The sequence below is a fragment of the Dipteris shenzhenensis genome, chromosome 30, assembly GCF_047967505.1.
Source record: "Dipteris shenzhenensis isolate YYH24624 ecotype China chromosome 30, Dip_SZ_1.0, whole genome shotgun sequence".
NCBI classification, from domain to species: domain Eukaryota; kingdom Viridiplantae; phylum Streptophyta; class Polypodiopsida; order Gleicheniales; family Dipteridaceae; genus Dipteris; species Dipteris shenzhenensis.
Genome location: NC_141625.1, coordinates 14,033,922 through 14,048,222, shown reverse-complemented (window position 1 = coordinate 14,048,222; position 14,301 = coordinate 14,033,922). Strand labels below are relative to the sequence as shown.

The following is a 14,301-nucleotide window of genomic DNA, read 5'->3' as shown; positions in this document are numbered from 1 at the left end:
CTCTGAGATGGCTAACAGAAATGAGTCTCTGATCCTTTGGAAGCTACCTAAACGCCTCACAGGCACCTATTGTAGAAGCAGGTCCCCTCTGCCATCTAGACCACTGCATATAATGTGACGCTCCTAGTGATCTGCCATGCTCATCCAGTATCGAGTCATTCCACATGACTGGCTGTCTGTCTATCTCTTCTCAGGGTGGAACTCTCCGAAGAGTGTTTTTGAAGCTGCCCCAAGCTTTCAGAATGGCAGCCATGAGAGGGGAAGAAATTCTTGCCATTCTTGATATAGGGGAGCAAGAAGAGGCGAGTAGACAAGCGGAAATCCAATAGAAGAATGTCTTGGTTAAACATATCCTAGGTATCGACCCTTTCAAGGTCAGGTTAGCAATGGATAAAGCCCTTTTTGAAGCAAGGCTATCTGATCGATAATTTTTACCTAGGCAAAATCTTATTTTTGTTTCACTCAAATGTCTAGACCATGCCAAGAGTCGAATTCCGATCAGGGATACTCAGCCTAGCTGAATGGGAATGTGGTTTACAAGAGATGACAATAGGGTTTACGCAATTCTGAGTGATTGCCCACTTCGACCATCCACCTCGAGACTTCCTTTTTGACATGTTAGGAGTCTATATGCATTCACATTGTGGCATCATCTTTTTGTAGCAAACTTGGCCTCATGTAGCTATTAGTCACAACACTAATACAACAAAAGATAGATAAAGATTAGAGAACACAAGAGCACCCCAACATTGGCACCACCAATCAACATTGCAATTCTCTGCACAGTTCGGTTTGCACAGTTCGGTTAGAGAGCGCAACCAAAAGCTCCCCCCCAAACCCCAACGGCACCCTCTTCCCCCCTTTTTTTTGGCTAGATCCCATGGGTTCACACTTGGGTTGATTTTGACTCCCCTTCGTATGTGCGGCATCCTGCTAGAGTAAGAGGGCTCGCCTCTCCTCTACCTATAGAGTGAGGTCCTCGTCCATATATATATCTGGGTGGTCTCGCAAGGATGCACGGATGCACAATGCTGCTAGTCAAGCCTAAGTGTCTTTGAAGTGTATCACAAGAGCTTGATCTCTAGTAAGAGCTCATTTGACCCACCATGCACTGTCAATACCATGCTCTAGTACCCCCAAAGTGGAGGTAACAAAGGTGCTAGCATCTCAGATAGTTGAATTGGTGCGTGTAACCCCATGGACCCTGATGTTGAGAGCCTTATTGGCTCTCTGTTACTGCTCAAGTATAGTGGTGGACACTGTTTCCTTTGGAGGTCCCTGTTTCACAACGTGCACTCACTTGGATGCCTCCTCATTGACCGTCTCCATCATGGCAATCCTCTCTTCCATAGTAGGACTACTCACCGGGGCTCCCTCTTTATGGCGTTGGAGGTCATCCATCTCCTTTTGAAGACCAACAGCCGTTGTCTAGGTTGTGAGGACACCCTGTCGTAGAGTCTCCATCTTTCTCTGCTGCTCCTGTATGATGTGAGCATGTTCCACCTCTTGTGTACGGAGGCAATGATCCAAAATCGTGTGTGCTACATGGCGGAGTCTCCAGTGTTGTTGATTACGTCATGGGATCCCCTGCCTTCACATCTCGCATCATTGATTTTACCGTAGCACCTCCCCCTCCAAGGGTTAACCATATCTATTTTTTCTTTAGCATTTCCACTCCACGTCGCACAGCACCCTCCACCCCACTGAGTTCTTACTCCACCTATCATGATATACGCTTCGACCACGATCACTCACCTACTTACTCTGGCCGCCTGTACATACTTCTCGCTTATATTGACTGCATATCCCTATTAGAGGATCGTGTTGCCTTGGTCACCCGCTCACTACACAAGTCTGCCCTTCACGCTTTCCCTCACACCACCCGCTCCACCCCCTGGGACCATACCCTATAATAGTTGGTACGATGATGAGTGTAAGGCTTTACGCTGTCAGCTTAGATTCGAAACAAAAAACAAAGACACTACGTGAGTATTGTCGATTGGTACGTAGAAAGAAACTAGAATTCATTTGCCGAAATGAGGAGGAACTACTAAACATTTTGTTTGGTAACAACTCTAAGGACTTTTGGCGGAGATTTCTAGAGGGATAGTCCCAATACCCAGGTCCGGTATGATTATGCACACACACTTTATGACAGAATGTCGCAGCATCTGGTATCACACCTTGTTCTAGCATGTCCTCAAAACATCGTACAGCTATGTTACCATTGTAGCATGACCCAGCTACAATTGTCCATTTAAGGCTAGCACACAATTTGAGTTGGAAACCATAACCATGGGAATTCTTGATCCCTAAATACTCTTTGGGGCAGCTGGCTGCTATGCAGCCTGCTTCTCAGGACCCTAGCTCACTGCCTAGGATGTCCCGGAAACCGGTGCCAGCAACCACAGTGGGGGGCTATATGATCAGTGATTCCTCGATCTGTAAGGCTGTATAACATCCTCCAGGCCAGGCCTTGCAGAAATTCTCACGCCTTTCAGCAGTCTTCCTAGAACCTTCCGTGTCCTGCTCCCAAGTGACCTGCATGGTATCATTGTATTTTCACCCATGGATACACAGACATTGGCAGTCATTGATTACCCAAATCAAAGATGTCTCACACTATTCATACACGAGGTTATTTGCAGACTCATGAGGCCCACCATGAATCCGGCCCTGGATAGTAGTAGCAGATCGTACACTTCTTCTTCACAGAAGAAGATGTAGTAGGCTACAATGACCCTGACTACTAGACACACTAGACCGCGCACAGCCTAGCAAGCACTTGCCCAATTCCAAGGTACTGTCCTAGTAGCCTCTTGATGTTAGGTATACAACAGAGAGGAGTCACGAATGCTAGCAACAGGCCTCAAATATGTTCCAGAGACATGGCCACTCTTAATTGGACCCTAGTCAGGGCCACACAAAGATCAGGCTACTCATGACTCACACCTGATTATAACTTACTAGACTGCCATGCAAGGCAGTAAATCTCAGAATGCCAGGGAACGGCATTCCAAAACACCAGCCGTTCCCGACCTTCAAGTCTCTGAAGGTTTCCCATGCTTGTGTTGCTTCTTTGTTTGGCTCTTTGCCTTGAGTTGGCCCTTGTTACCCTAAGGCATTTTCCTGTTCTAGGAAAGGGGAATGGTGTCGCCTGGTAGCTATGGCAAAATGAGGGGGGGTGTGCTGGTGTTATATGGCAGCAATTTGGGGGGGGGGGCTTGGGTCTGTACGGCAACAAGGGGGGGCAAAATGAGATAGGGACAGGGGGAGGGGGGGTGAAATGAGAGAGGGAGAAGGGGGCTTCTTATATGGCAGCTAGGGGAAAGGGGGGCGAAATGAGAGGGGGAGGGGGGGCGTTTACCGCTTGTATGGCAGCAAGGGGAGGTATGTAAAACTATTTGAGAGAGAAAAATTGAGATGAGAGAGAGCAAGGTTGATCATAGAGAGAGAAACAGAGCATAGATATGATATGATATGATTGTATTAAAGTCCGCGTGAGACCCTTCAAGATCTATGGGACTGGTGATCACTATTAACTAATAGTGATCCCTTACATTCAGTGAGAGAAAAATCTCACAGACTTGTCATGTAGTGAGTACTTGTTGGGCTAGCTTGTGAGCTAGAATCAGTACCTTGTTGTGATGTTCCAAAATCTCTTTTAAGTAGCTGCCTCGCTTTTTAGCTGGCTGTTCCAGCAATTTTTTAGATCTCTGCTTCCCCCATAGCCTTCTCTGATGTGCATGTATGCTCTACATCTCATGAGTACATGCTGCTCATTTTCTACCTCTCCTGTGGGGCAGATGAAGAGATAGGGGTAACTGATGAAGAGAGAGAAGCACATACTTAGGAATGGAGGTTAAAGGAAGTACAGTGAACAAAAGCCTCCCCATCACCTAGCGTATGGTGACACCAAACTTGTTGGTTCCAATTAGATCATTGACTCTAAACAGGGAGGGGATGTCCCCAAGTGTGATATGTGTGTCAACCCTCTGTCTGAGTTGTCAGGTCACTGGCTCCGGGTCACGGTCATGTCGAGGCCTCGTCTCATGGGGGTCCATGTGATCTGGCTTAAAAAACTATGTGAGAGAGCTCTGGGAGGGAACAGCTAAGGAAAAAGTCTACTCCTGTCTCTGTGCACGAAGTATCCTCTCGCGGTGTCTGAGTACCTCATGAATGAAACCTACCAAATATCGTTGGTCTGGGTAGGAGAGGAATCGGGCCAAAATCCCATAGTTATCTCTGAAGAGGTAGTAGAAATGCCCTCAAATCTCATGCTTAACACTGATGTCATGAAAAGATAGGTGACAAGATATGAGGATGCAAAGGCAAGAAGACAAGGAGAAAGGGCCCTCTTTCGTACATACCATGGATCTCGTGTGCCATACCTTGAGCATCTAAGAGCACTTCCAAAGAATATTCATGTCGATTGGCTACTTGACAAAATGGAGAGAGCAGAGAGAGACGAGGGGATGCATATCACAATGGAATAATAGGAGTATGCTAGAGGATGCATGCAAAAGCGTTGAGGACTAGGCACTGCACAGAGGCGGCTCTACCGGGATTTTGGCAGGTACTATGATGTCAAACCACTCTCCTCTAGGATTTTGGCTGCCTGTCACTCCCACTCAAGGTGGAGGCAAGGGTAGAGGTCAATACGACAAAGGCTCTTAGTGGCTCAAGGTGCAGGACAAGTGATTGGAGGAGCAGCTGCTACTTTGGTGGCTCCCACAACAGAATAGAAAAGGTGGGATTCGCGGGATGCACAAGCCCTTTCAGTTATTTCTCTTTCTATCAAGAGGTTTATCATTCCTCACATTTGGTCATGCAAGACATCAAAGGCAGCTTGGGAGATTTTAGAGAGTAGGTTTGCAGCAAGAAATGATGCCAGAGTCTCATTCTTGAAGAGAGAGCTATCTCATACACATATGGATGAGGGAGATTCCATGAATGCTCACCTCACAAAACTTCAAGATCTGTGTCTATCCTAGGGGGTCAATGAAACCCTCCTCTGTGATATGTAAGCAGTGATCTCTGTAGAAGCTAAGCTTCACTGGGAGTTCACTCGGTCCCAACCAAGTCCGAAATAAGTGTAGTTGTAAGAGATCCTCACGAATAACCTAGTTAACCTCATGTGATAGGAGGGGAGAAAATAGAGCATCCATGTTGTACTCGAAGGGAGGTAGTCTATCCATGTGGAGCCCTAGTCGCTCAAACCATCTCTCTATGCGTGCATACCAGAACCTCTGGTCCCCTCCTACTGCAAGTGCCATAGAAGAGGACAGTGCTAGCCATGGTAGCCTGCTACGCCCAGAGGTGTAATCCCCATACTCCCTGACTTGATACAGATATGTAATTACCTGAATGCAGCATCTAGTTGTAATGGGGGTGACCCAAACTCAGCGTGTGAATGATCTCGTGAGGAACGGATGGCTTACCATGAATCATCCGTGATAACATCAGAACTTGTAGCCGCTCCACACGGGCCCATTCTCTATCTGACAAGTCTACCCCCAACATGGACTGCCGTACATCCCCGCTAGACAGACCAAGGAGTAAAAAAGCAACCCCTTGGTCCGTGGATCTTGAAAGTACGAGCGAAAGCATTGCCTCTCTAGTCTGGCCAATGACGCATATCCTCTGCCCAAGCATGCCTGCATCGCCCGTCTCATAGTGAAGATGGGTCCAGAAAAGACAACCCCAAGATAAGTGTATGATGAAACTATCTCGACAGGTGACCCATCAAATGTGAACTGCTCCTGGAGCATGACGGCTCGAGATGTATTGAAGATCATAATCTTGGTTACCCAAGTTGACCTTCAAATCATGAGACTCACAGAAGGACTGTAGTACGTCAAGGTGTCTCTGGAGCCCCTCTACTGAGGAAGACAAAAGAGCCACGCCATCTACGTAAAGAAATATCCCGATCAGCGTGCTTGCAAGAGAGCAACTAGCCCCCCCCTGTGTCTATGTCACTGTCCCAAGCTCCTCAATGTAGAGGCCAAACAAGGTAGGTGATAATGGACGCCATTGTTTGACCCCAATAGTGCTCATGATCTCGTCTGTCCACCCAGATTCTACCCGGACTCTGCCTCAAACTCTCTCATGAAGTGCCATGACAACCCAAATGATCTCCTGGTCATAACCCAAATCCTGTAGGCTGCCGTATGAGGTGGGCTCTCGGAACCGTGTCAAATGCCTTAAGGAAATTCATAAAGCAACAGTAAATCCTCTGCTTCTGTACCCTCGTCTCCTCGATGATATACTTGAGCATGAGAATGTGGTCCTTGGTTCCATGATCATGCCAGAATCCGGCCTGTGCTGCTGCTCTAAGTCATCGACACTCCGCAAATCTGCTAATCTCGGAATCAAGTACTGATGCAAAAATCTTGGACATGACATGTTCAATCATAATGGTCCTATAGTTCTCCGAGCTCATGGGATCCCCTGCCTTGTGGATGGGTGAGAGAGTGTTAATGGTCCAAATGCGTGGAAACCCCAAACAAACAACTTCATTAAAGAGCTTTGTTAAGATTGGGGCTAGGAGGTTAATCCCATATGCAATGAACTCAGTGCATAGTCCCTCATGATCCTTCGCTCGGCCATTATGAAGTTTCATTACGGCATCCTTTACCCCCCGTCTCGTGAAGAGGGTGCAGGATGTAGGGTGTGGCATATGTGAGAGGTTAGGGACTGGCTGATTCGGTTTAGTGGTATGGATGCTACATGAATTGACCATAACGTGCTCTTCGTGCCATATGTTCCCAAGCTTCGGGGTGGTGCTGGATGAGAACTACAGCCTGGAGGTGAGTTACATGTCACACGTACCAGTTTTTATTTACCCCTCCCCTGCCCTGGTCCCTGCTGTAGATCTGCTGCAAGTCCTCGCATCTGTTCTGTTGTTGCTCCACTTCTATTATGCTGCTGTTCTACTGTTCCATGGCTGATGTGACACCTTGTGTGGTTGCCATGTGTGCTTACTGACTCATGAGGCTCCACCGCCAGCTGGCTGCCATGTATCCAAGGCTCCTTTTGCCATGGAGGCAATATGGCATTGGCTGAGGATGCCCATGTCATCCCCTGGAAAAACTAGGAAAGATTTCGATGCACGGAGGTGAGGATAGTATTTTTTTTAAATCCTCGTCAACTGATGGTGATTTTTCAAAATCGTCGTCAACCCATGGTGCCTTAAAAGAGCCTTGATGCTTTAGATCGACTGCATACAAAATTGCTGTCGATTGCTAGTGCTTGCCTTGAACTTTGTCGAGCAAAATCTACTTGAGCTCAGCCATACGTGTGTGGTCAACTATCTCAAGCCGCTTACCTTAATGTGATACTCCAAGTCAGATACAAGGGGGTGTATCAATTGTATCAGAGCAGGATCTCAAAAGACAAGTCATCCCATGAAGGTTCAACTGAAATGAGATTTATAAAATAAAGAGGTACGATATATATATACATATCTAAATCTGTTTTGGCATGCTTTGTAATGATTTATTCTCGAGGGCAATAAAATTGGCGCTTAAATCTCTTGTGAAAACATATCTCTGAAATTCCAAAAATTAGTTGGACGTAAGTGATCAGGTTGAGTTTTTTTTTTTTTTTTAAAGAAAAGAATGATATATTCCATTCAAAACAAATCATACAACAGGTGGGAGAGAAAGTACTCTATCCCTAGCCTCAACAATGTGGGAAAAAAGCCATGGAGGTGGTCTAAAATGCCACGACATCCCAAAAGGGGTCAAATGAAAAAATAATGAGCAGTCCCATGTCCTCATGAAGGATGTAAGTCTCCCACGAGCTGCCAAAGAGGTGCTTGTACATCGCTCCCACTGACTCCTGAGAGTGAAGATAATGTCCGCCCAAATGGAAGCGAGAGTGTCAGCCTCCATGCATAAATGGCCCTCAAGGACAAAAGAACATCGCGACTCCGCCATAGGGTAATGCTGGAAATCATCTCCCAGGTATGGAATCCTGAGCTGGTACCGGTACCAAAAGTAAATCCTGCGGCTCCATGATGCTGGCCTCTATGGGACCCCGTCTTTGGCGACGCTGCATGAAGAAACCATGGTCTCCTGGCTCTGACTCAAAGAGAGTAAAGGCTCCAGATCCTCTCCCCCAAAGGGCAGCACCCCAAGTCATCAGAAAGGACTCAGATGTAACATATGAGAACAACCTGAAGATACCTGTCCATACCACTCTAGAGCTGGTGCAACTCCATAAACAATGCTTGCTAGATTCCTCTGCAAGCTGACAACGCATACACAAGGAGGGTCTACCCAACTGCTGAAGCCAAGTACCCACAGGTATGCCCCTATGTATAGTGATCCAAAGAAAGTAGGAGACTTTCCTGGCTCTACTGATGACTCAAAAGTGGATCCAGTAGCTCTTGCAGAGCTCTGCAGTAAGTCCCTGTGCGTGCCAATGCTGGGAAGTAGATGGTAGGTGATGAGAGTCTCTCTGCTGAAGCCTGTAACCTTCCCTCGTCGAGTATTGGAAAAATGAAAGAGGACGAACGCCTGCCACCGGAGCAGGCCATGCCCACTCACCTGGGTCCTAGTCAAGCTCGCAAGAGGTCGACCCTGAAAAATCCAAAGTCTCCATCTAGTATCCTCTGCAATGGTCAACCTGGAAGGATCTGTGGCCCATTCCTTACCGAGGCAACCAATGACCCTGACTCTCTGCCAAAGGAGCTCCTGTCGATCCAGGGGTTGAGTGGGATACAAGCTGTGAGAGGAGTCCGTTTCAAAATAAATAAACGGTGCCGGTCCTAAACGAACTCCAATGCATAGCCCAGCCTCACTAAAACAACTTGACCAAGTAGAGATGGGATGAACATAGGCTGGATCTGTAAGTATATCCCTCCACTCCTGAGGAATAGCTCTCATGATCAGTAATTTGGTGGCAGCAATCTGTCGAAGTGGCCCATGTCTATCTCTGATCACCTCCTCTGACATCTCCACACCTCCCCTGAACCAATCTCCGACTGTCACAACCCCTTGAGCATGCCATCTGGCCAAGGGAGTCCTAAGTTCTGTACCAGGGGAAGATCCCTGCTACCGAACCATGGGGTTATGGTAAAGTGGCTATCTGGCAATTTCCTCTCTGGAGGAGGGAACTGCTCTAATGAGGTGTTGTCGAAAATGATCCCATATCTGAATAAGCCTTTTCACAAGTGGTGAGGAAGGCTGAGAATGCTGGTCCGTCAGGAAGATCCAACTGACTCTACCTACCCACTGACCTGCTGCTTTAGGGGTGCACTGGTGAATCCCATGCAGTAGGAACTGCTTCCACGGCTGATCTCCTGGAGTCAAACCTCTAACAAGAAGTTTGACTAAAAGGGCTCTGCTCTGCATCTCCGGATCAAGAACGGCGAGAGGTTATGGTGATGCCAATAGTATTGCTCATTAACTGATGTGCCAAGTGAATATTTTGTAAATATCAAATGCAACAGGCTTACGTGGAAGCTTCTAACATAGGGAGTGAGCACTGTCAAACATTGTCCATTGTAGTGTATAACAGCAGGACTATTTGTGAGACCAGAGAGTTGTCCCTGTCCAATCAAATGCAACAGGCTTACGTGGAAGCTTCAAACATAGGGAGTGAGCACTGCCAAACATTGTCGATTGTAGTGTATAACAGCAGGACTATTTGTGAGACCAGAGAGTTGTCCCTGTCCAATTTGTATTGTTCCAGTATCTCCTAGTTAATCGATGGATTATGCCGTAACATTACCATCCTTCCATTTGTTGATCTTTTTGTCGTTGAGTTGTTGGATAGGGCATTGTGGGTTCTTTTCTTGTGCTCAACTTGTATCACGCCCTCATGCAAGCTGCCGATGATAAAGTAATATGTGACAGACTGAAGCACGACCTAACCTGACTAGTGATGTAATTGACATAGGCAGCAACTTCATGCCCGTATGTCAAAGAGATTAGAAAGTTGCTTTGAGGAATATACTTCAAGTTCCTGCATTCTTGTTTGAATTTGATGTCATCCTTGCATTTGCTTATGATTAATTGGTTGTCTTCTCTTTCTTTAATACCTATACTTGCACTGTCATTTCCTGTGTTTTGCTTCTCCTTGTCTTAATTGTTTTGATGGAGTCACATTTTGTAAGTTATAGTCATACCTCTCAAGCCAATAATGTATGTGTCTAAGAGGTGTAACTTCGGCATAGACAATGATAGAATAATTTTTAAAAGATTCTCGAACCAGTTTAAACAAGAGTTTTATCAAAATTTTCTTATGATCTACCCATTTGAATTCATGTGTCTCCAAGTCGAGAGGAGTTTCTGGAAATACTTATTCATAATCGGATGAATTTCTCAATAGGTAGATTCTCAGTTTGAAGTTTCTCTCTTTCACGAAGGGTTGGATATGCTATGTTGATTTTGTGTAGAAAAGCACAAGTGTCATTTGAAAAGAACATCTTAAGTGAGCAACCATTAAAACTTCTTTGCTGTTAAGGGTTTTCTTTCCTGGGTAAGATGTATCTGTTTTGAAAAATTGACTTCACTATTGCTATATGGCTTACTTTTCTTGGTAGCCATTTGGTTTCACAAAATTCATCTGTGCCTCATTCTGTTGCACCTTTTGTGGATCTTGTTGTTTGGTTATGTTACCTGGAAACAGACTTCGAGCGTTACTCGAAATGTGCATTCTCCTTCCTGGGCATAGCAAACACCATCAACACGTTATGAACCTGGTACAGTTTGATATCTTGCCAACTTGAAGATCCCAGTGTGCTCCCCCTGCAGAATAACAATGAATCATTTACTTCCCTTATACATAATAACAAAAACAAAATGACCATGTCCAAAATTGAAGTTATTCCTTGCAGCATGAATCCTGTGATCAATCAATTTGTCTTTGCAGCGACGTTACACGTTTTAACAGAAGCCAGAAAGTAAGAGGTTTGTAATATACGTCAGTAAATGCATTGACCCTGTGTTTGAGCTGCCGTGTCACTGGCTTTGGGTCTCGGTCATGCCTAGGACCTGTATAGGGGCGTCTATATTGTCCGGCTAGAAGAAATCCGTGATCATGCTCTAAGAAGAGTCCACCAGGGTATACTCCTCATGTCTCTGAGATCGGAGTAGGCGCTTATGGTGCCTAACTGCCTCATGAATGAACGCGGCCAGGCACCTCTGATCCGGAAAATAGAGAAATCAGGATAACAGCCCGGAGCTATCTCTCAAAAGGCAATAAAAACGTCCTCTGATCTCATAGTAAACATGGCATCTGAAGATGAAATGTTCCTTCGACTCAACCTCTTGTAGGTTGCACAACGTGCATATACACCTCTCCCTCGTTATACCCTCTGCCCGACCACTCTCAATGCGGAGTCTATGTGAGGAGACCCGGAACTGCCCAATGGAGATGCGCGATGAATGGGGCAAGTGAATCCCTGTATACCCTGGTGGGTCAATAAAGGCCTCATCCGAGATATGTAGGCAATGCTATTTGTAGAAGCTGAGCTTCTGCGAGCTCATTCGGTGTCAACCAGGTCCGAAATGTGTGTAGCTGTAGAAGGTCCTCTGTATGACCTGGTTGACCTCATGATACCAGAGTGGGAGAACGGCGCATCAATGCTGTACTGGAAGGGAGGAAGTCTGGGAGGAAGTCTATCCATGTGTAACCCCAGTCTCTCAAACCATCTCATTGTGTGCGAAAACCAACATCTTCGATCCCCTGCCTCTAATAACACCATGGAGGAGGACAATCCTAACCACAGTTATTTGCTGCGTACAAAGACAGAGACACACGGTGTGGTGAATGAGTTTAGACATCATCTTTGTTGAATTTGTGTAATCAACTACCGCCCTGGACCCATTGGTATGTCCTTTTTTACAAGTTTGTTGGTTATGTGTGGAACATTTTTGGTTTATTAAGTTCATAGAATAGTATCATAGATGAGAAAAAATAGTTTTACATGGAGTACTTTTGCAACCTCTCATAAAGTTCTATAAATTTGCTAATTTTGAGTTTAAATTTGAATGCAGGATAGCTCCAATCTTGCTTCATGGAAATGTACTGAGGAGAATATCATGCACTTGATCAAAGAACATGATCCACTTGGCATAGGGTGCACTTTCTTTTCATGTCATTTTATTTTTTAATATGTAAATATGTCCATAGAAAAGTCGAATGCTCACATCACATCACCAAGAAAATAAAATATGTATGTATTTCTTAGATATGCTTAGGGCCCTAACGGAATTTATGTAGAAAGAACAAAAGTTTGTGGTGCCCTAGAGAAGTAGAATTTTTATATGTCATCTTTTATCATGCCATTTACATCCAAGAACCAATAAAAACAAAATCCAGTACTTTTGTATGTATGGATTCTTGTGCATGAGAGTGTGGGTATATGTGCATGTGAAAGCATAATGATAACTATCATGGTGTTGAAACTCTTTATTCCTTGTCATAGATATGGCAAGTTATTAGATATGTGTATGTGTTCACACACATACGCACATCTATATATGAGGAAACACACAGAGACGCGTGCACACATGTGCACGTGCACATACATTTGCACCCTTTCATTGCTCTCCTTAACTATGAGTGGGAATAAGCCCTTTTCTTTTGTGTATGCCTCATGTCTATTCAAGCTTCTTTAATTTTCTTTGTTGACATACACTTTGTAAACGTGAGTCTGTAAGTGAAATGTGTAAGCTTCTCACAAAATGCGTAGACTTATAGCCATCTTTCAAATTGATAGAAGCTTTCAAATTGATAGAAGCATATAACATAGTTTGAATTGGAGGACATGATTATTTTGTATGTGCAAAAGATTGAAACTTGAAAGGCCAAGCGACCTAACTTTTGGGGAAAAAGGGGAAAAAGTCTTTCCTGGGTTGCACAAGTCTCAATCGTAAATGTCAAATCAACCCAAGGAGATGCAAGTAAAAAGTGAAGAACTAACTAGTGGAGGCTATCGTCAATCTATGCCTTGTGCATTTATGGAAAATATATTTTTTCTCTTGAGCAAGTGAATAAGGTTTAACTTAGGTGCCTAGCATGATGTCATATGTGGAGGGGAGCCCGGCTATGGATGATTAAAGTGTGAACATCCTTACATCCAAATCCTACAAATTTGAGAGGGTATTGGCAAATGGAGAGTTTACAGATCTTACATTGCCATAACCTACATTGTCGCTTGTTGTATGTACCAAGGACCCTTTGTAAGGAGACAATGGATAGACTAGATCTCCTTAGCATCCCTTGTAATGAAGAACCTAATTTTCTCGTGACGACAATGAGTAGGCTAGACAAAAGAAAAGCGGCAAAGAAGACTTAAAATCCCTTCTAAGTGGAATGACCAATGGCATATCCTTGAAGATAATGTTGACTACTCTCATCCTCTCGTAAATAATGGGTGGAAAGCATAGGGAGTCCATAAAGCAACAAAAGAATAAGAAGATCCATGTAAGTTCCCGCAATGATGTAATTTACTTCGGAAGCCATGTTAGAAAGGCTCTAATATGGCCGTTGCTCGCTCCCCCTCCGTGCGACCTCCTTCACTCCTGTGTGACTCTTCTCTGCCATCCTCTAGTTGCCTTTCTCCCTGCCATCCTCCCTTTCTCCTTCGCCTTCTCTCTCCTCTATGTGACCCATCGTGTTGCTCGTTTCGCAGCATACTTCTCCCTCCTTTGCTCTCTCCCAGCCTGCTTCTATTCCGCCTCCCTCCTTAGCCTCCTACCTTCTTTTCTTGCCTCCACCCCACTCAGCCTTCACCCCTCCTATCATACAGTTTATATAGTGCACATACATCTCAAGCTCTCCCATACACACATTACGCACGCACGTGTGTGTAGGGATGCATTATCATACTCTGTGGCAAAAGATTGCTGCCGGTGCCACCACTTGAGCTTTAGGATAGGCTTGAAGATTGGACTCTTCACTCTCTAGGTTCATCAGTGCGTCCCTTGAGGCTGTCCCACATTACTGTACCTTATAAAAAGTTCTTCTACCCCCACCTTGGGTTTCTGATAAGGCAGATCAGCTCTGGCACATGACTTACCCGGCAAAGTGGTGGCGCAAAAGATTGTGGCAGCTTTAGAGTTTCAAAGTTCCTCTTCGACAGTAGGTTTTTTTGTGGCGATGATGCTGGGGGTTCTTCCGTCTGGGCAGCTCTTGGCACGTATTGCTCCGACTGTTTGTCACATATGTTTGGCTCCACGGGAATCTGTGCCTCATCTCCTTTGGCATTGTCCACACACCTATGATTTCTTGGGTCTCCTTCGGCAACTTTTGAGAGCTAGATTTCCTAATGCTACTTTTGGGAAG

At 45.2% G+C, this 14,301-nt stretch overlaps 1 protein-coding gene across 1 annotated transcript in view; it reads left to right on the top strand.

Moving 5' to 3' along the window:
- Positions 1-14,301, top strand: part of LOC147881746 (uncharacterized) — a 246,312-nt gene that overhangs the window by 136,906 nt on the left and 95,105 nt on the right. The window contains exons 16-17 of the mRNA XM_087401787.1: positions 10,639-10,711; positions 12,009-12,091. Of these exons, the coding sequence (XP_087257913.1) occupies positions 10,639-10,711; positions 12,009-12,091 (156 nt within the window). The remainder of the gene's footprint in view (positions 1-10,638; positions 10,712-12,008; positions 12,092-14,301) is intronic.